The sequence below is a fragment of the Mastigoproctus giganteus genome, chromosome 4 (assembly GCF_048544385.1).
Source record: "Mastigoproctus giganteus isolate SK-2022 chromosome 4, ASM4854438v1, whole genome shotgun sequence".
In the NCBI taxonomy this organism is placed as follows: Eukaryota; Metazoa; Arthropoda; class Arachnida; order Uropygi; family Thelyphonidae; genus Mastigoproctus; species Mastigoproctus giganteus.
This window is the reverse complement of record NC_143578.1, coordinates 213,008,070-213,028,534: the sequence shown is the minus strand read 5'-3', so window position 1 is coordinate 213,028,534 and position 20,465 is coordinate 213,008,070. Positions and strand designations below refer to the sequence as shown.

General features: G+C 37.0%; 1 protein-coding gene across 1 annotated transcript in view; it reads left to right on the top strand.

The window, feature by feature from the left end:
* Positions 1-20,465, top strand: part of LOC150087390 (uncharacterized) — a 208,233-nt gene that overhangs the window by 110,787 nt on the left and 76,981 nt on the right. Inside the window, exon 10 of the mRNA XM_090372039.1 lies at positions 16,875-17,010. Within this exon, the coding sequence (XP_090228165.1) occupies positions 16,875-17,010 (136 nt within the window). The remainder of the gene's footprint in view (positions 1-16,874; positions 17,011-20,465) is intronic.

The following is a 20,465-nucleotide window of genomic DNA, read 5'->3' as shown; positions in this document are numbered from 1 at the left end:
AATAATTTGCCTACATGGGTGGTAGAGGCTGACAGTTTGAGAAATTCAAAGGTCATCTGGATAGTATCTTCAGGTCAGGAAAGCGCATAGGATGATAGGTTTAATTTCTTTTATTAATTATTATTATTATTTTTTTTTTTTTATCATTGTTTTCGTTTTTTTTTTTTTTTTTTTTGCTGGTACAGCTTAACCCTTAGGCTTTCTTGCACCATGCAGCCATTACTAATACAGTCCATTTCGGTTATTTGGGACACATTGGGACTAGTGCATTTTGGCCCGATTAATTAAGCAGCTGTCCCAATTATCCGAAGTTTCACGTAAATAGTTAAAAATACAATGTACCCCTTTACAATTTATTCACTGTACAATCAAATCACATTACGACGAACTCACCATAGTAAAGTACCGTTCACTATACGATGTGTAGTAAGCGCTAGTCATTGTGATCATGTTTGTGAATTGAATTTTAATTCTATTAAATAGCGATTCTAATTAGCAAAAATAGGAGGAATATTATCCACAGGCTATAAAAAAAAAGATATATTAAGCACAAATTTACCCTTTATTACCTTACCAATTAAAAAATTAAATGATACGTTAAAATCAGAAGAATATATGTGATAATCGGAATAATTAATACGTACTGTAATATGTACATACTAACTAGTTGACATTTCTGTTCACTGATATTTGTGGGTAGGGGTTAAAATATAAAAGAGTAAAAAGATAAGAGCAATCAATAACAAAGAACACGGCACACACAAATTGCAAGTAACACAATTCATGCAAGTGACAACGGAGTAACGAGTTACAAAGCTTTAAAAATAGGAATGAAGAGAAGATCTGAAAATTAATTTTTTCATATGATTGAAGATTTCATGGAAGTGTAAACACATTTCACCATAATAACCCACAGAATTCCAGCTGTTGGTATTATCGCAAATTCAGTAAGATTGAGTTTACTGTCAGTTTATGATAGTTTTCACTAACAGAAAAGTCTATAAACAGGTGACTGCTAATTGTTTTTATTGTTTTATGGTTGTGACCTCCAGAATTTTGACCGAAGCACGTGGTACCGTCGGTGACAATCATAGGGTAATCTCCAGTGCTGCGGTCTCCTGCCCCAATTAAACGGCTGCCTCGATTAACCGGTGGCCCAAATAACCGGAATCCACTGTACTAATAAAGTCTATTTCATTAGTTGTTAATCCATTTGGGCTCTTCCATGTCCACTTTCTGTTCACCCTTTTCTTGGAAAAAGTGTTAATTACTGACATTCCTCGATTCTGCAAATTCCACGTTTTTCACCTCTTTCATTTCTTTCACCAATTCCAAAATTTCCTATAGTTCCCCTTTCTGCGCTGTTTTGTCTCTTTCCAACCTTAGCATTGAAGTTCCCCATAACAATAGTGTAATGGGTTTCTGCTCATCTAGAAGAATCTCAATTTCGGTGTACATTTCTTCAACCTCTTCATCATCATGGCTCGATGTTGGTTCATAAATCATTATAACCTTTAGCTTTTACCTCTTAAAAATTCTGAGTAGTAGTCTTGATCCCCTTGGTGGTAGTTTTGAATTCCAAAATGTCGTTTTTTATATCTTTTAAATACCAGAAAGCCAACTCCACCTTGTTTCCTTTCGCTGTTTCCATTGGTGTACAGCAGATTTCCACTTGATAAACTTATGATTCATTTCTTCTTGTTTCAGCCAAACCGATGACATTCCAATTCACATTTTCTAATTCCTTTTCCAGCTCTAATATCCCATCTTCACTAATGAGCGATCTTACAATGTAACAAGCCAAGTTCAGTTTCCGTGCATAGCAGCCTGGTTGTACCCAGAGATTCTTAGAACCCTTTGCTTCAACTCTGATCCTCTCACTGCCATAAGAGGGGGAATGAAAGTTGTTGGAGACTGAGGGCCATTTGTTTTGTCGTGCTGTCATGTGCTGGAGGGTTTGGTCTTTTCCTCTTCACGCTGACCAGCCTTCTTGAAGAGAAACACTCTACACATTCGTTGCCACCCAAGTGACGTAATGCCGACCGGGCTAGCTGGGTGGGTAAAGCGCCTACCTAGCAACCCAAAGGTCGTGGGTTCGAATCCCGCCTCGGGCTTGGATCAAAGTACTGCAAAAACCTTGGGAGGTGCATTATGGCCACAGAAGCCGATGTGGCTTCTGTGGCCATAACTACCAAATAAAAAAAAATAATAAAAAAAAAAGTGACGTAACAAGGCTTACCATCAACAAGTTGTGCCTGAGTGTATTTTAGGGAGGCAGGCCAACCAGACTTCTAAATCTTCTGAAAGAGAAAGACTTTGGATCTGTCAGCATTTTAGACTGAGTGCCGGATAACACACAGAATGCCTGTTACCCTCTAAACCCCTTTGTGAGCCTAGCTAAGATTAAAGCAGAACTGGATGATTACCTTGTGCAATCCAACTTTCCCTTGCTCCTTGTGGAATTCTCTATAGTAGTCTTCTGCTATTTAAATTATGCCTTTTCTTCTATTTATAAGTACACCATTGCTGTTCTTCAGTTTCAGTATCATTTGTCTTTCTGTATTACTGCTCATGGCTGCTGATTTAAGTCCCTTGTGGGAATAGAAACAGTATTCCCATTCTGTAATTATTCTATTTGTTTATCATTTTTTTCTTTCTTTTTTTTTTTTTTTGGCTGATGCAGAAAAAGTTAAAAGTTCACTCCCTTGCATCATTTGGCCTTAAGTATTCCATTCCATCAATTATTGACTAATCAAGTGATGGTTTGATAACTTAGGCAGTCAACATTGCTTCTGCTCATCAGTTGACAGGTTTTAACCAGCAAGCTTTTAAATTTATAATGTTTATACTTGGGAGTAGAGGAACCTATAATTAAAAAGGAGTTTTGAAGTGCACAAATGCTTGTAAATTGTAAACATTTGTCTTTTTCTTGGCAGAGACTTTGTACCTATTCTTGGTAGAACTTCATAAATGGCTGTTACAGCTACTTGTGAAGTTCTGCCAAAGTTATTGCCTGGAATGTATTATATACATTAAAGGAAAATCATCCAAGCAAATAATGAAACCATTGCTCTAGCCACAGATTTTAACAGGTGTTTTGATTTTTCTATTAAAAGGAGGACCAACTAGTATAGTGGGTTACTACCAATCATATATCTTAATTAAAAAGTTACATGATATAATAGTGTTCTATTTCTTTAATTATCCTTTAATGATAACATAAGTATTGTCCTATTTCCAAGTTAACTCCTAATCTCCTCAACATTTGATATTTCTCAAGATAGTGGGGGTGGGGTGGGGGTGAAAATAACTGCTGTATCGGTGTGTGTGTGTGCGCAACTTAATTTGCCACCTGTCATTCATTTAGCTAGAACTGAGTTTTCTATTGTAAACCAAAGGAATTCTTAGACTTCTTTAAGTGGGAGGACTGTAGTTGGCTGATTTCAGACAAAAGGACTAGGAATTTCCCTGATGCATTATTACAAGTTTTTCAGCCTCCACAACTTGAAAATTGGCCGGTGAAGATGTACTTGTGTAGATACACCTACTAAAGATCACATCGAGTATCATTTAGCATTAGCAAGAGCACATGATGCAAGAAAGAAAGCTTATATAGCATCAGCAAAAAAAAACACACATTCACCCTTCTCGTTTCATCCATCCACTCGCTCCAAATGTTTGTCAGGTTCTGCCTTGAATCTGTTTAAGTTATCAACTTCCACAATGACACATGGACGTTTGTTCCACCAATCAACCATCCACTGGCTAAAAGCAAACTTCTGCACATCTATCCTACAACTGTCTTTCCTCAATTTGAATCTATGCCCTCTCAGGCGATTATTCTGAGCAAGAGGAAGAATCCCATCATCATTGAGCATGCTCAAACCATCAAGTCTTTATACACTTCAATCAGATCACCTCGCAGGTGCCTAGTCTCCAGACGCTGTAATTTGCAAAACTTAAGCCTTTCTTCATAAGAGTAATCCTTTGTTCCATTCACTAATCTTGTTGCCTTTCTCTATATTCATTCCAACAGCTCTACATCCTTAAAATGAGGCCTCCAGACCTGTATACAGTACTCAAGGTGTGGCCTGACCATTGCCTTATACAAGGAGATAATCACCTCCTTGCTAGAAATATTCCTGTATATCATTGAGAAGACACCATGTGCTGGCGCCTCCATAGCCAGGTGGGCAGGAGCAGCAGTGCATAGCACACGCTTCTTGATTAGACCGGGGTTCGAGCCTGTGACCACCAAATACGGAGGATGTGGAAAGGTCAGGGAATGACCACTGCATATCCTCGGAGCAATATGGCCATAGTTGCTAATGCTCCTAAAACTAAATAATAATAATAACACCATGTGCTACTCTTGCAGACCATCTGCCACTACTCAGAAAAATTCATATCTGTCTGCACAATTACCACCAGGTCCTTTCCACTCTACCACTGTCAGTGTAGTACCACACAGTTGATACGTTACTCTGCGATTACTGCTTGCCATATGCAGAACTTTACATTTGTCAATGTTAAACTTCAGTTACCAACTGTCAGCCCATCTGCTCAACTTTTCTAGATCCTATTGCAGCAGCGTATTGTCATTAGTGTCATTTTGTACCGACCTTTGTATCGTCTGCAAAGTTGGATATTAAGCCTGATATACCATCATCAATATCATTTATAAATACAGAAAACAACAATGGATTCAACACTGAACCCTCAGGGACACCACAAATAACATTAGTCCCCGAAGAGCAGTGTCCATTGATTACCACTTTGTCTTCTCCCACTCAACCACCTCTTTATCCACAGCAGCAATTTGCCTCCAATGCCACACTGCTCCAATTTGTGCAGCAGTCTTCTATGTGCAACAGTATCAAAAGCCTTTCTAAGATCCAAATATGATATAAAAATTATTCTTTGCATCCAATTCCGTTGTGACTACATCATAGTATCCAATCAAATTGGTCAGACAAGACTTCCCCTTAAACCCATGCTGTGTCTGAGCTATAACTGAAGTCTTGTCTAGATGATCCTGCAATACTTCTATAACCAGTGCCTCCATTAATTTCCCTTGAACAGAAGTTAAACTAACAGGTCTGTAATTACCTGTGTCTCCCTTTGATCCTCATTTGTGGATTGGGGTCACATTTGCACATCTCCAGTCCATGGATACCTCCTGAGTCCAAGGAAGCTCTCATAATTATGGCTAAGGGTTTTCTTACTTCCTTTGCTGCCTTTAATATAACTAAATAGATTCCTTTCACCCCAGAGTTTAATACACCTCCTGAATAGCTCCTCATGTGTGAATATTGATGCAAAATATTCATTTAGTTTTTAGCTACCTGAGCACAATCATCAACAGTTGAACGATCAATATCCAGTGGACGAGTATGATTCATCCCCTTCCTTCTAGAGTTTGCATAAGTAAAGAACTCTGCTGTTTTTCTTTGCATCCGTTGCGAAAGATTTCTCGTAATCAGCCTTTGCTTGCCTAACCTCCTTTATGGCTTAGTTACAGACCAGCTTATATCTATCATAGGGTTCTGTGTCACCTGTTAATTTATATGTATCCCATGTATTTTTCTTCTCTGCCACATGTCTAATTAGTTCAGTGGTTTTTAACCAGAGTGCCGCAACAACATTCCAAGAGTGCCACGTAATTTGGGTTTAAGTTAACTTAAACTTATTTTTTTAAATTTATATATTTTTTTCATTATAAAAAGGTGTACAGTATCTTTTTAATTTTGTGGTAATCTATAATTGATGTTTATTTAGTACCTCTATAAAAAGAATAAAATTAATATATATATATATATATATATATATATATATATATATATATATATAAAATTTTTATTATGAATTGTAATTTTGTTTATAGTTATATCATTGTAATAAATATCACATAACATTTTTTTTATTATTATATATATATATATATATAGACAGACAGACAATGAGAGAATCAGATCTAACAGGCAGAAAATTGAGTGGGGATGCCTCAAAATAAAATAAATTACTTAGTGGTGCCATTATTAAAAAAAAAAGGTCAAACCACTGAATTAGTTCATCTGACATCCATTTAGGCCTAAATCTTGAACAATATTTCTTAGTTGGTATGAAAAGCCTAGTAGCATTCCAAGATTAATTCTTTGAATGCTTCCCATTTTGTATTTGCTGTTGGTAACATCATCAGTTTATCCCACCGTATAGAATTTAAATACTGTCTCAGACCACCGTAGTCACCTTTACAAAAGCAAAAACCCTTCTCTTTACCCCTGATGGTAGTTACCTCTGAGTAAATTCCACTTCAGCACACTGTTGATCACTGCCACCTAGTGGTTCCTTTATCTGCAGATTCTTAATGCATGAAGAATCACTACTGATAATCAGATTAAGAGTATTATTCCCTCTAGTTGTCTCCTGAACATGCTGCTTTAGAAAACAATCATCCAATAAATCCACAAAAGTCTTGCTGGTGTGTGAGTGACCAATCCACAAGTTCCAGTCAATATCTGGAAAATTAAAATCCCCCATTATAAGAGATTCTGATTTACTGGTCCACTCTGTTTTTCTGCACAATTGCTCATTATACTCATCAGATTCATTAGGCCTATAACACACCTACTCTCATTTTTACTTTACCAGTGCTTATGTCACACCAAACAGACTCAACATTGCATTGTCCACCAATATAATTTAGATGCACTTCCTTAGATTTTGTGTTTCTTAACTAACAGCATAACCCCTCCTTCCTTCCTTCCTTCCTGATTATGTTTTCTGTACACATTGTACTCCCCAAATTCGAATTCTGCACTGCTTATGTCTGTGCGACACCACATCTCTGATATCCCAACAATATCTGCCTTTGATGTCTTGACTAGCACTTCAAGCTCATCAAATTTATTTACTATACTTCTAGAATTGGTGTACATGCAAGTATACATGCACCTGTTTCCATTCTTAGTTACCCTAACACAGCCTGTGTATTTACTTGTTCCAATATGACTCCCAGCAGCCCTGGAAATCCCCATTGCCTTGCTTTCCAGGCTGCTGCTCAATTGCATTTCAATAGAAGCAGTGCAGGAATGAATTTGTCCTCTTCTAGCACCTACTGTTAATCTATTAGTCCATGTAACCCCCCAAGCTAGTAGTTTTCCAACCCACCTAACTCTGCCCTGATAGCATCAGCAAATATTCTTGCACCCTTTCTATTTAAGTGTATCCCATGCCTGTAGAAGCAGTCTCTCCTATTAAAAAGCACAGAGCAGGCTGAGAAAAATTCTACCCCTTGAGCCTTGCACAATCTCTCCAGGGCCGAATTGATCGACAAGGCTCTCATCGCATACTCCCTCCTATTGTGTCTGGGCAGAATTGCAGATTTTCAAATTCAACCTTAGCTCGTGGCCTTTTTTCAACATTGATCTGTACTTGTTAAGTAATTCCGCTGGTCTCCTACCCTTAATATCATTAGTGCCAGCGTGTACAACAATATCACCCTTTGTGCTCTTAAAAGATGATATCTGGTCTACAACGTCATCAACCTTTGCCCCTGCCAGACATACCCTGGTCCTGTTCCACCTATTCTTTTTGCACAACATGTTTCCCTGACAATAGTCACCAACTAGTTCCTTTGGGACTATCGCATTCTGCCTTGGGAGTTGTTGCTGTGATGTGCATTGATGTGGGCAGCTGAGAGCTTGATGGACCCCTCAATTTAAATCCTTCAAGGGGGTCCTTCAAGCTCTCATAGGCTCATAACAACGCTAAGTTGGCGCCTGATTTCCTCACACTCCTTACATTGCACACACACACAAAAACATTTCCCCTTGGCAATATCATGTCCAGTTCCTAATTGTCCACAAACATCAAACAAGAAGTGCATTTCAAAAGGCTGTGATTCAGAAGACAACCATCCTCTCCTCCTCAGTTCTCCCCTGAGCCACAGCACTCGCATTAGTTTGAGCCTTTTGCTTTGCTGCTCTGGTTTGAGACATGATTTCTATTCATTTTCAAATAAAATTCCAATACAAAATATAACCCTAAACTTATATCCCAATGCAGTTATAACAAAGAGTGAATACAGATAATATATTAAAAATAATAAAAATATATACAGGATAAAGTACATTTAAACTACAAAACATAACAAAGCTAAAATCAATTTAAATCAAAAGTGCAGTAGTTTTCAAGGCTGTGTGCTTCTTCATCAATCAGACAGTGCTTAGCACAATGCTGCATAAATAATAAGTTTGTCATATAATATAGGAATCAGGATGCAGTGATGCCCATGCATGGGCGCAGTGATGCCCATGCATCTACAGATGTGCGTGCGCGCACACACACACACACACACACACACACACAAAAATTGCAACTAAACAGAATCTGGTGGCGATAAATGATGTGCATTGGCAATGATATTCCAAGTGGCTAGTGCTCGTTAAATTATAGGACAACAGGGTGCATGTGCATACCTTTTATTGCAGTTGAAATTAGGGCCTTCAGTAGCAATATGGAGTGCCCCATGCTACAAAGGAAAATGGAAATTATGTGAGTGATCAGTAATGCCAACATTGTGGGATCACTCTTTTTCTACTGTTCATTCCAGTGATGTTCAGCAACAGCAGATTGAGCAAAATTGGCAGTACTGACAGCCTCATCCTTGACTTCTGCCAGATTCACCAATGTAGCAAACTCCACAATTACGTTGCATAAGTAGAGGGAAGGGAGTTTTCACGTTAATAATGTAATTGCAACTTTCTTACCAGGGAGTTCTACAGAGCCAATACAGTAGCTCAGTAATATCTTGGCAAGGCACTTGGAAGCATTCTTGGAAAAGTTTCGTCAGTCATCTCAGGTAATTTTATTATTATTATTAGCCATAGGGTGCAAAGGAAGCCTGAGGCTTGTGCTGCATGAGCCAAAAAAAAAAATTTCTGAGTTACTCAGAGAGAGAGAGAGAGAGAGAGAGAGAGAGAGAGAGAGAGAGAGAGAGAGAGAGAGAGAGAGAGAGAAGCAGAAGGGAATCACCAAGAAAAAGAAGAATGGTGATATCCACCTCAGGACCCTGGGTGTGCCAACCCCATACTCACCAGATGTGAGCCCCCTGGGGTAACTTTTTTTTGATTAATGATATTGATGAAGGCATATCAGGCTTAATATCTAAGTTTTCAGATGATACAGAAGTTGGCAGGGTGGTGCATGAGAGTAATAAGGGTATGCTACTGCAACAAGATATAGAAAAATTAGGCTGATTATCTTAGAAGTGGCAATTAAAGTTTAACACTGACAAATTCGTGGTATTGCATATGGGTAGAAGTACAACACCGAGGCTAGTGGAGAAGAAAAAAAGACCTGTGATAATCATGTGCAATCAGGCACAGTTTTTTTTTTTTTTTGAACAGTGCAAACAAGCTGTCAGGACAGCTCATTAGGTTTTGCCAATGACATACAGGAATTTTTCCAGCAAGGATAAGGAAATAATTGCAATGTTGTATAAGTCAATGGTTAGGCCACATCTTGAGTAGTGCATACAGGTCTGAAAACATCATTTTATGAAAGATACAGCTCTATTGGAATGGATGCAGAGAAGGGCAATGTTTAATGAGGGAAACAAAAGGGGTTGCTCTCCAAGAAAGGCTTAAATTATTTGAGATCTGTGTGAGGTGTTTAAGGCTTTGAACAGATTGAATAAGCTAAATGCTGAAGCATCCGTCCTCTTGATAAGACAACACACATAAGGTGGCATAAATTTAAATTGAGGAAGAATGGTTACAAGATAGAGATGTGGAAATTTTCCTTTATCTGTTCTATAGTCGAAAGGTGATATGGGAATTGTAACACACACACGACACAATTAAGCCAGTTCTGTCATGTGTTCATTAGACACTTTACTTTTAAAAGGATAAATTGTAAGAGTGGTGCCCCTTATTTAACCTCAAGGACTCAATTATGTGGACAGCTTCAATATCAACCTGTTCTGAATGTATGACAAAAGATAATTAAGATAGTCAAGCTTTTGAAGGGCAAGGACAGTTATTGTGATCTCTAGAAGACTATTCATCTATAGTATTGTTTTATAAACTTTTTTGTGAATAAAAACAAGGGAAGCATCACGCAAAAACAAGTCAGGTTTCCAAACTGATTTTTTTTATGCTTTTTATCAATACATATTCAATTGTGCAAATCCAGAGATATTTCTTAAGTTTAGTTTTTTTTTATCGATATTTCTTATATCAGTTGTTTAAACAGCTTCAGTTTCATGGATGATTTTAATCAAACTCATTCATTTAATGATATCCTGAAAAAGGCCTCTGAGGTTGGGCAAATGCATATCTTAGCAATAAATAAACTCATACACCAACCATAAGAATAAGTATTTTACTGTAACTGAAAATTTACAAATTAAAATAAATAAAATTACTATACTATGTATTTACAAAAACTGATATTATGATAAATTAAATTATGTACATTGTGAAAACATTAAAACTGTAATAAAATCCTTGCAATAAAATATACTTATCGTTTTTATCGCTTTTAATCCGGTTTATTTTAGTATATTTTATTACAGTTTTAATGTTTTCACAATGTACATTTTTTTTTTTATGTGAACCCCAAACACGAGAAGTATTAGAACCTATAGTACTTAGTACCGTGATTGGGTTGGAGGTTGAGAAGACGAAAGAAGATATTTGTTGACATTGCACTCGAACTTCTGTAGATTGTAATTTTCAGGAAATACGTATGAAGGAAGGTTGTTCCAGAAAACAGCAGTTGAATGATAAATGAGGAAGATGAAAAGTTGGTTCTGTGGGTTTGAAGTTGGACAGTAAATGGATGTTGGCTGGTGGCAGCACATGTTTAGACTGTTTTCAAACAGAGAAAGCAAATTATAGAAGCCAATTCAGAAGAACAGTGCCCATGGAAGTATCTGTACAAGAGGCATGCAGCAGAAATAGTACGTCTATGAGAAAGCGAGTGGAGAGACTCTGTTAGAGATGAATCATTAATTAACCTAACTTCCCTCTTCTGAATGGAATCAAGAAGCCTGAGAGAGGTTTTGGGGGCTATGATTATTATTATTTGGTTTTTAGGAGCATTGGTAACTAAGGCCATATTGCTCCGGGAATATGCGGTGGTCATTCCCTGACCTTTCCACATCCTCCGTATTTGGTGGTGACGGGCTCGAACCCCGGTCTAATCAAGAGGCATGTGCTACGCACTGCTGCTCCTTACTACCTGGCTACGGAGGCACCTGGTTTTGGGGGCACCACCCCAGAAGTGGGAACAATATTCCAAGGCAGGGCGGATTTGCAATTTGTACAGAGCGAGCAGCTGTTTGGAAGAAAAGTAACACTGAGAGCGAAAGAGAAAACCAAGTTTTTTAGATGCAGAGGAAGCAATATTTGTAATGTGCTTGTGCCAAGAGAGATTAGAAGTCAGGTAATCCCCAAAAGAAATATATCATTTGCCTAGAAATCGGAGTGTCACTAAAGATAAGCATAGGAGCAGAAGAATCCTTTTTTGTGAGATATAAGACAAGACTGAGTTTTAGAAGGGTTGAAATCAACTAAGTTGTCTTTGCCCCACTGGGGAATTACCTGAAGATCAGCATTTAAGGAATTGGTAGCAGATTTTCGAGAAGTTGAAGCTGATTGAGCAGGACAAGGTTTCTCAAAATGGAAAGTGGAATGCAATGTGCTATTATCAGCAAAACTATAGATAGGATTTCCAGTCAATGGAAGAAGGTCATTAATATACAAGAGGAAAAGAGTGTGGGAAAGAACTGAACCTTGGGGGACACCGGCATTAGTGGAGAAGTTAGAAGACAGAGAGCCATCTACCATCACCCTCAGTGAGCGATCAGAGAGAAAACTGGATAACCAATTACTAAAAACAGTAGGCAAACCATAAGATGGAAGCTTGTTTAGAAGACCTTTATGCCAAACACGATCAAAAGCCTTTGAGATGTCAAGAGCAACTACTTGTGTTTCACCGAACCTTTCCATTGAATTAGTCCATATATGGGTAACATAAGCCAGAATATCACCAGTGGATCGACACTGACGAAATCCATACTGGCGATTGTTGGTTTGATGGAAGGTTTCTAGGTAGTTTAAGAGTTGGCGATTAATTGATTTCTCCATTACTTTAGAAAGAGTAGAAGTAATTGCGATGGGACGATAATTGGATGGGAGGGATTTGTCACCCTTTTTAGGAACTGGCTGGATATGAGCAAATTTCCAAGCAGAAGGAAAAACACCTTTGGAAAAAGGCAGCAAAGAATAGGAGTAAGTTTAGGAGCACAGGTTTTGAGAACAAGTGGAGAAATACCATCAGGACCTGGAGCTTTCTTAGCATCAAGATTCATCAAAATCCTTCTGATATCCTTTTGATGGAAGGCCACAGGAGGCATTAAATGGAGCGTGTTGGGAATGGTGGGAGGTGTTTTACCAAGATCATTAATACATGAGCTGGAAGAAAAATGGGATGCTAGCAGGTCAGCTTTATCCTTGGCTGAAGTGACAACAGAACCATCTGGTTTGGACAGAGGTGGGAGCAGAGATGGGCAAAAGTTGCAGCCAATAGCTTTGGCAAGAGACCAGAATGCTCGGCTACCATTAAGGCAAGAAGCAAGTTTACTACTCTTAGCATGTTCAAACTTTAGTTTGGACTGATTAATAACTGCTTTACAATTGTTGCAAGCTTTGGTGTAGGCAGAAAATGAAACTAAAGAATTAGAAACAAGCCAATTACGATATGCAACATTCTTCTCTTGAACAGCCTTAGCACATTTATAGGAACACCAAGGTTTAGATAAAGGACAAGATTTTAAAGTGGAGTGTGGGATAAAGGATTCCATTCCCAAGAATAATTTCACTGACACGATCTGAGCAAACATTGACATCAGAAGTTTTGAAACAGTAATCTGACCAAGGAAAAGAAGAAAAGAAGTTTCGCAGGTCATCCCATTTTGCATTCTTGTAATGCCAAAGAACACGAGGTTGGGAATAGCCATGAGATAAAGGTTCCATTGGAGAAGAGACAATCACCAAGTTGTGATCTGAAGTGCCTAAAGGACCTCTCACTTCGACCGTGTACTTAGAAGGGTTGTTTGTGAGAAAAAGATCAAGCGTATTGGCTGTATGATTAGGATTGTCCAGTATTCTTGTAGGGAAATGAACAATCTGTGCCAGGACATTAGTAATTGCAAAAGCCTCAGCATCTCGACCTGCTGGGTCGGTGTGACTAGAAAACGGAAGCCAGCTGGAGTTGTGAACATTAAAATCACCAAGGAAAATTACATCACTGTTAGGAAAGTTGGACTGGAGAAAGTCAAGTTGCAAAGAGAGGAAGTCAAAGAGCTCCAAGTGATTAGTGGATTTGGGAGAACAGTAGAGACAACAGATGAATTTGACACAATGAGGTAGAGAGATTTTAAGCCAGAGAAGATCAAAGAGGAGATTCCAAATTGCCAAGTCTCTGACAGGGAATATCAGAACGGACATATGCACAAGTACCACCTTTGAGGCGAAAGGAATCATACAGCAAATAATTTGGGCATCTGAGATGAGCAGTAATTGAATCAACCAATAACTGAGATTCTGTCAGAAAAAGTACATGGGATTTGGCAGACTGCAAGTGGAAATGGATATCGTTGAGATTAGAATTGAGACCACTTATATTTGTGAAATGAATTAGGAAGTGCTTGGGAGGTTTAGATCTTTTCGCAGATAAGCTTGCTCTATTAGTTTGACAATTCATGGTGTAATCAATAGTAAGAAAAAAATAGGTGGGACATGCTGTATGAAGTAATGAAATTTTTGGATATGGCGTACACGTGGTAAGAATATACCCAGATTCTTGACAAAACGTGGCCTCGACAATGCTCCCCCGCATACACACTACTCGGACTCCCTCCAGTCACTATCTGGCAGAGTAGAGGTAGCAAGATTATACACTAGCTGATCCGGAAGCCTCCTAGAGAGTTACCAATAGGTTCAGTCCGGTGTACTAACTAGCGGCCGGCCTGCAAACACCATTTTAGAGCTGTACCCTCAAAATATAAGGAATATTGGATCTCGCCATGATGTTCATCATGATCTCAAAAGTCATCAATCATACTGCATGAAGGAAGAGATAGGGAAGGGTTGACCGGAACTTAGCTCTAGAGACTAAACATGGGTTCCACCACTTCAAGCCTCCAATAAGCAAAGTGGTGGTATTTCACCGGTTGATGAGAATTTAATTTATTATAATATCAGTTTTTGTAAATACATAGTGTAGTAATTTTATTTATTTTAATTTGTAAGTTTTCAATTACAGTAAAATACTTATTCTTATGTTTGGTGTATGAGTTTATTTATTGCTAAGATATCATTCATTTAATGAACTTGATTAAAATAAATTGGGCTATTCCATTTTTCATAACAGGAAAAAATATTTTAAGAGTTGCCCTTACCAAAGTATCACATTTTTGAAAATAATTTGATTCTCCAAAAATTGTCTGCCAGAACACCTTTGTCTTTGTAAAGTTTTTTGTTTAAATCATTTGAGTGAAATTTTTGTTCATGTAATGTAAATAAAAAATAAATTTTTTTGTCTAGCTACTAAAAGTCATCATTGAAATAACAACCTGTTGATTTTTATTATTCGCAAAAGTTATTCAAATCTCTTCAAAACAATTTTTCTAAGCACTTTGTTTGCCATGTAATATTCTAATTTCTTATGAATGAGCTCCAAAAATAACTTTAAATTAGCAGCAATTTAATTCAATGACCTAATAAAGCTAACTATCGTAAAATGTGTTCCCTTACCAAGGCGAAACAAAAAAAATATTCTCTTACCCTATAGTTTGAACTGTTCTAAGAATGTGGATTCGTGCACTGAAACTTTGTTAAAATAAAACTAGAATACTTGACGTGCTATGCAGGCAATTATTTGTATGTAACTTAATTGTTCCCCCGTTCTGTTAGCAAATTACTTCTCCAGTGGTGGCTGACTGACAAATCTCACATGATTCACCAGTTAATGAATCACTTTACGTGATTTTATTCTTTTAAGTTACTCCCAGGACTGCTTGGGAATATCTTAACCTAACCTGATATCTTAAATAAAAAATTTACGTTGACTCCATGGAGCCGAAGGTGGATCCGTGAATAACGTCATGTAAAATGAAAAAATACAATTTAAGCTATTAAGCTTAAATTGTATTTTAATTTCATTATTTTTTCATTTATTTGGTATTTTCATTTACAATCAACAATAAAGGTTTGTGGTAACTAAAATAGGATACGTAGTCGAAACAACTCTAACTATTAACATTGCAATTGAAGACCAAGTCAGTACATGATTGACCATGCATAGTATATTTTGTAGGATCTGATGCAAGTTTCAGATCAAATGTCGATTCCATGAAGTTTGAGGAATGGAGCATTTTCAGGTTTCTTAACATCAATGTTGAAATCACTGACTAAAATTGAGATCTTTTGAAAGTTGAATTTCCTTACAACTTTAGGTATGTCTCCAAACTTTGGCATATAAATCGCTAGATTGGGTGGAAAATGATGATATACAAAGCCCCGTTGGACTTGGATAATGACGGTACATTTCCTGATTCTTAGCTTGTGAAGCATGTATTGCAAAGCTTAAATAATGCCACGTTCTCTGCTTCTGGAAATTTATCTTCAAGAATTTGTATATGGTTTGGCTTTGGTAATCTCAAATCATTCTAAACCCAGTGTGTCACAAACACTGCAGAAATATCTGAACGAGTTGTTCAAAAACATTCTTTCAAATTCTCTTGAAGCTAACGTATAACACTTTTGACGATCTTCATTCGCTGATTGCACTATTCTTTTTGATGTTTATGGCTGGACATCTGCCTCTAATTGATCTTGCTCGCGTTTATGCTTATGACTCTTCCTTGCATTCCGCTGCCAACTTTGGTGCTTGCTTTTCAATGTTAGATTTGCGATTTTGTTGAAATCTTTGAACATGTTTAGTTGCTGTAACTTTTGGCATCGTCACAACTTAACTAAATGAAACACAACCGCACTGCTCGACAAATGTGAAGTAACTGAATGAAGTAGTTACTTTAACAAGTTGTTCACCTCTCAAAAACTAAAAACCTGATTTGAAAACTAGTTATATATCCTTGTAGAACTCTCAAAGGGCAACAATTTTGTTGCTTACTGTTTTTGTCTAACATTTATAGTTTTCAAGATATTGCGAAAACAAACTTAAATGCTTGAATTTTTAAACTCAACTTTGCATTGCTATTACTTGGGAACCATAAGAGCTACATCAAAACTATTTTTATAAATATGAAAACTAAGTCTCCTACTGAACAATTTTGTTGCTTACTATTTATGTCTATCTATCATAGTTTAGAAGTTATTGAGAATGAAAGAAACCAAGGCACAACAGCAAATGACCAAAATGTGAACTTTTTAGTTTTTTTTTTTTTTTTTTTTTAATTATATTAAATATCAAAATTTCTAATTTTTTCTTGCATATTCATCGACAGAATTATATACCCGACAAAATAAGTATAAATTGTTTGTACTATTTTCTGTTAGTTTTGGAGATATAACAGCGGTTAGATGTTTCACTTTTCATGACAGCCTGAGCAATGTAGGGTACCCCGAGCATAGATGTTATTCATATCAAAAAGCTGCTTTGACCAACACAAATTGGGATTGAAATTTGCAGATTTCTTTGTCTTATTTTAAAACTGACAAAATGATATTTGGCTAGATTCAGAAAATAAAAGTAAAAATATTTGTGAACCATCTTAAGAGTAGAGTAGAGCTTGGTTACCTAAAGTTACTCTGTAATACAATCTCAGTGTACTTTTTTGCTAGGAAAAAGAAGTACATGAAACAGAAAGAGAAAGAAAAGAGTGGCTGGAAAAGAAGCAGTGCCTGGAAAGCTGTCTTGAAAGAGCAGAACAACGTGCACATGCTGCTGAAAGAAAGGTAGAAACTTTGGAACAAAGAGGTAGTTATTTATCTATTGGTCAGTAATTTAGCATTTCTGCCCAGAACAAAATAAATTATGAATCTGATCAAGCAAAATTATTTCTCTTGACTAATTTTCTCAATTTCCATAATAATATTAGCAGTAAAAGTGATAAAAAATGATTTCTTTATTCTGTATATATGTGAAAGGGAATATACCTAATGGGATATTTTGAATTAGCACATTTTAATGAGACCTCTTAAGTTACAAGTTCTTAAAATAATCTTAAAGGAATTTCTTAATGCATATATAAAGTGTTTTTCAATTTATGGAAAATAATTCTGTTTCATTCTTTGACAAAATTAATTTCTTGTCTTTTGTTCCTTCTTTCTTTTTATATTTATGAGAACTAATCCAATAGTAGAACTTAATAAAAGAATATTCAGGTCTTGTAGAAGCCATTTCTTTTGTTTTTGAAAACAAAAAAAAAAAAAATATATATATATATATATATATATATATATATATATATATATATATACACACACCATTAATTCACTACCAGCAGCATGGAAATGGAAAACCAAATGAGCAAAAAAAAATAAACCATATATCATAAAAGAACGCAAATGGTGGGGGGGGGGTGAGCAAGGGTATTGCAGAAGAAAAAATTCCTAAAATAATTTAGAACAAACCGAAAATTACAATATTACGTAACAAATTATAATTTAGAATCCAATTTAAAATAATTTAATGGCGCCCCAGATTGGCACCCTTTTCCGAATTATGTGAAATATCACTAAAAATTAAATGAAATCTAACTGGACCAAATAATCATTAACAAAATGAAAGATTTTGAAAGGTATGAAAGATATTCTTACTTTTTTAATTTAATTTATATATATATATATATATATATATATATAAAATTATTTTTATTGTTATGTGTAGAATGTAGTAGGAATATATCTATATTGTTCAAGGTTTAGGCCAAAATGGATGTCAGATGAACTAATGAGGCATATGGCAGAGAAGAAAAATGCATGGGATACTTACAAATTAACACATGACACAGAAGCCTATGATAGATACAAGTTGATATGCAACCAAGTTACAAAGGAGGTTAGGCAGGCGAAGGCAGATTACGAGAAATCCTTGGCAAAGGATGCAAAGAAAAACAGCAAAGAGTTCTTTACTTATGTAAACTCTAGAAGGAAGGGGATGAATCAGATTGGTCCACTTGATATTGATGGGTCAACTGTTGATGATCCTGCTCAGGTAGCTAACAAACTAAATGAATATTTTGCATCGACATTCACACATGAGGAGTTATTCAGCAAGGGGAATGCCAGAGGTGTATTCAACTCTAGCAGTAAGCTACAGAATCTTGAAATAACTGGGAGTAAAGTGGAGGAGAAACTGTTGAAGATAAACACAAGAAAGGCACCCGGGGTGGATGGGATCTATCCAGTTATATTAAAGGAGGCAGCAAAGGAAGTAAGCAAACCCTTAGACATAATTATGAGAGCTTCCTTGGACTCAGGGGAGGTACCCATAGACTGGAAATGTGCAAATGTGACCCCAATTCACAAAGGAGGATCAAAGGCTGACACAAGTAATTATAGACCTGTGAGCTTAACTTCTGTTCCAGGAAAATTAATGGAGGCACTGGTTAAAGAAGCACTGCAGGATCATTTAGACAAGACTTCAGTTATAGGTCAGACACAGCATGGTTTTGTTAAGGGGAAGTCTTGCCTGACCAACTTGATAGGATACTATGATGCAGTCACAAAAGAACTGGATGCAGGGAATAACTTTGATATTATATACTTGGATCTTAGAAAGGCTTTTGATACTGTTGCACATGGAAGACTGCTACACAAATTGGAGCAGTGTGACATTGGAGGCAAATTGCTGCTATGGATAAAGGGGTGGTTGAGGGGGAGAAGACAGAGAGTGGTAATCAATGGACACTGCTCATCATGGACTAATGTTATTAGTGGAGTCCCTCAGGGCTCAGTGTTGGGTCCATTATTGTTTTCTGTATTTATAAATGATATTGATGATGGTATATCAAGCTTAATGTCTAAGTTTGCAGATGATACAAAGGTTGGCAGGGTTGTCAAGGACACTACTGACACTATGCTGCTGCAACAGGATCTGGAAAGGTTGAGCAGATGGGCTGAGAGGTGGCAAATGAAGTTTAACATTGACAAATGTAAAGTACTACACATGGGAAACAGCAACCCCAGAGCAACGTATCAACTCTGTGGTACTACACTGACAGTGGTAGAGAATGAAAGGGACTTGGGGGTGGTTGTGCAGGCAGATATGAAGTTCTCTGAGCAGTGCAGACGGGCTGCAAGAGTAGCTCATGGAGTATTGTCAATGATATACAGGAATTTTTCCAGCAGGGATAAGGAGGTGATTATTCCATTGTATAAGGTAATGGTCAGGCCACACCTAGAGTACTGTATACAGGTCTGGCGGCCTCATTTCAAGAAGGATGTAGAGCTGCTGGAACGAGTACAGAGAAGGGCAACAAGATTAGTGAATGGAACAAAGGGGTGCTCTTACGAAGAAAGGCTTAAGTTTTGCAAATTACAGTGTCTGGAGACTAGGCACCAGCGAGGTGATCTGATAGATGTGTATAAAGCCTTGAATGGTTTAAGCATGCTCAATGCTGATGGGATTCTTCCTCTAGCTCAGAAAAATCACCTGAGAGGGCATAAATTCAAATTGAGGAAAGACAGATGTAGGATAGACGTGCGGAAATTTGCCTTTAGCCAGCGGGTGGTTGGTTGGTGGAACAGACTTCCATCCCTTGTGGTGGAGGTTGATAGCCTAAATAAGTTTAAGGCTCAGCTGGACAGGTATTTTGAACGAACAGAGGGGTGAAGTGGAAGTGGGTTTTTTTTTTTTTTTTTTTTTTGGCTGATGCTGCATAAGCTTGCTTTCTTGCATCAAATGCCTCTACTAATGCTAATATCTATAATTTAACTAGTGCTAATAATGAAAATACCGTGTACCCTGGGAGCGATATATGTTGATTAAAGGGGGGGGGGGAAGAAAAGAAAAGTGTAACGTTATAAACAGGAAGAAACAAAGTGCGAATTTTGTGAAAAAACAAGATGCAAATTTTGAAAAGAACGACCAAGGTAGAAATAGTATTGCAGTATCTTTCATAATTTTTGTGTCTTCTTCAGAGGTCATCCACCCAAATTATGAAAAAGAACTCAAATACTCTTATTTCTGTTTCTGACATGTTCTGTATGTCAAAAAGCACGTGTAAGCAGCCACGTGGTAAAAACTAAAAATAATTTAGAATACAAATTTTGAATAAATAAAATACAAGTTATGCAAAACTATTATGTGCCACTAAAGTATAACATACAGAACATGGATGACCTTACAGAAGTAAGCAGCCCGCTAAAAAAGTGAAGACAAAGGAAGGGAGTGTCCGAATGACAAGAACTTACCGCTACTGTGTGTAA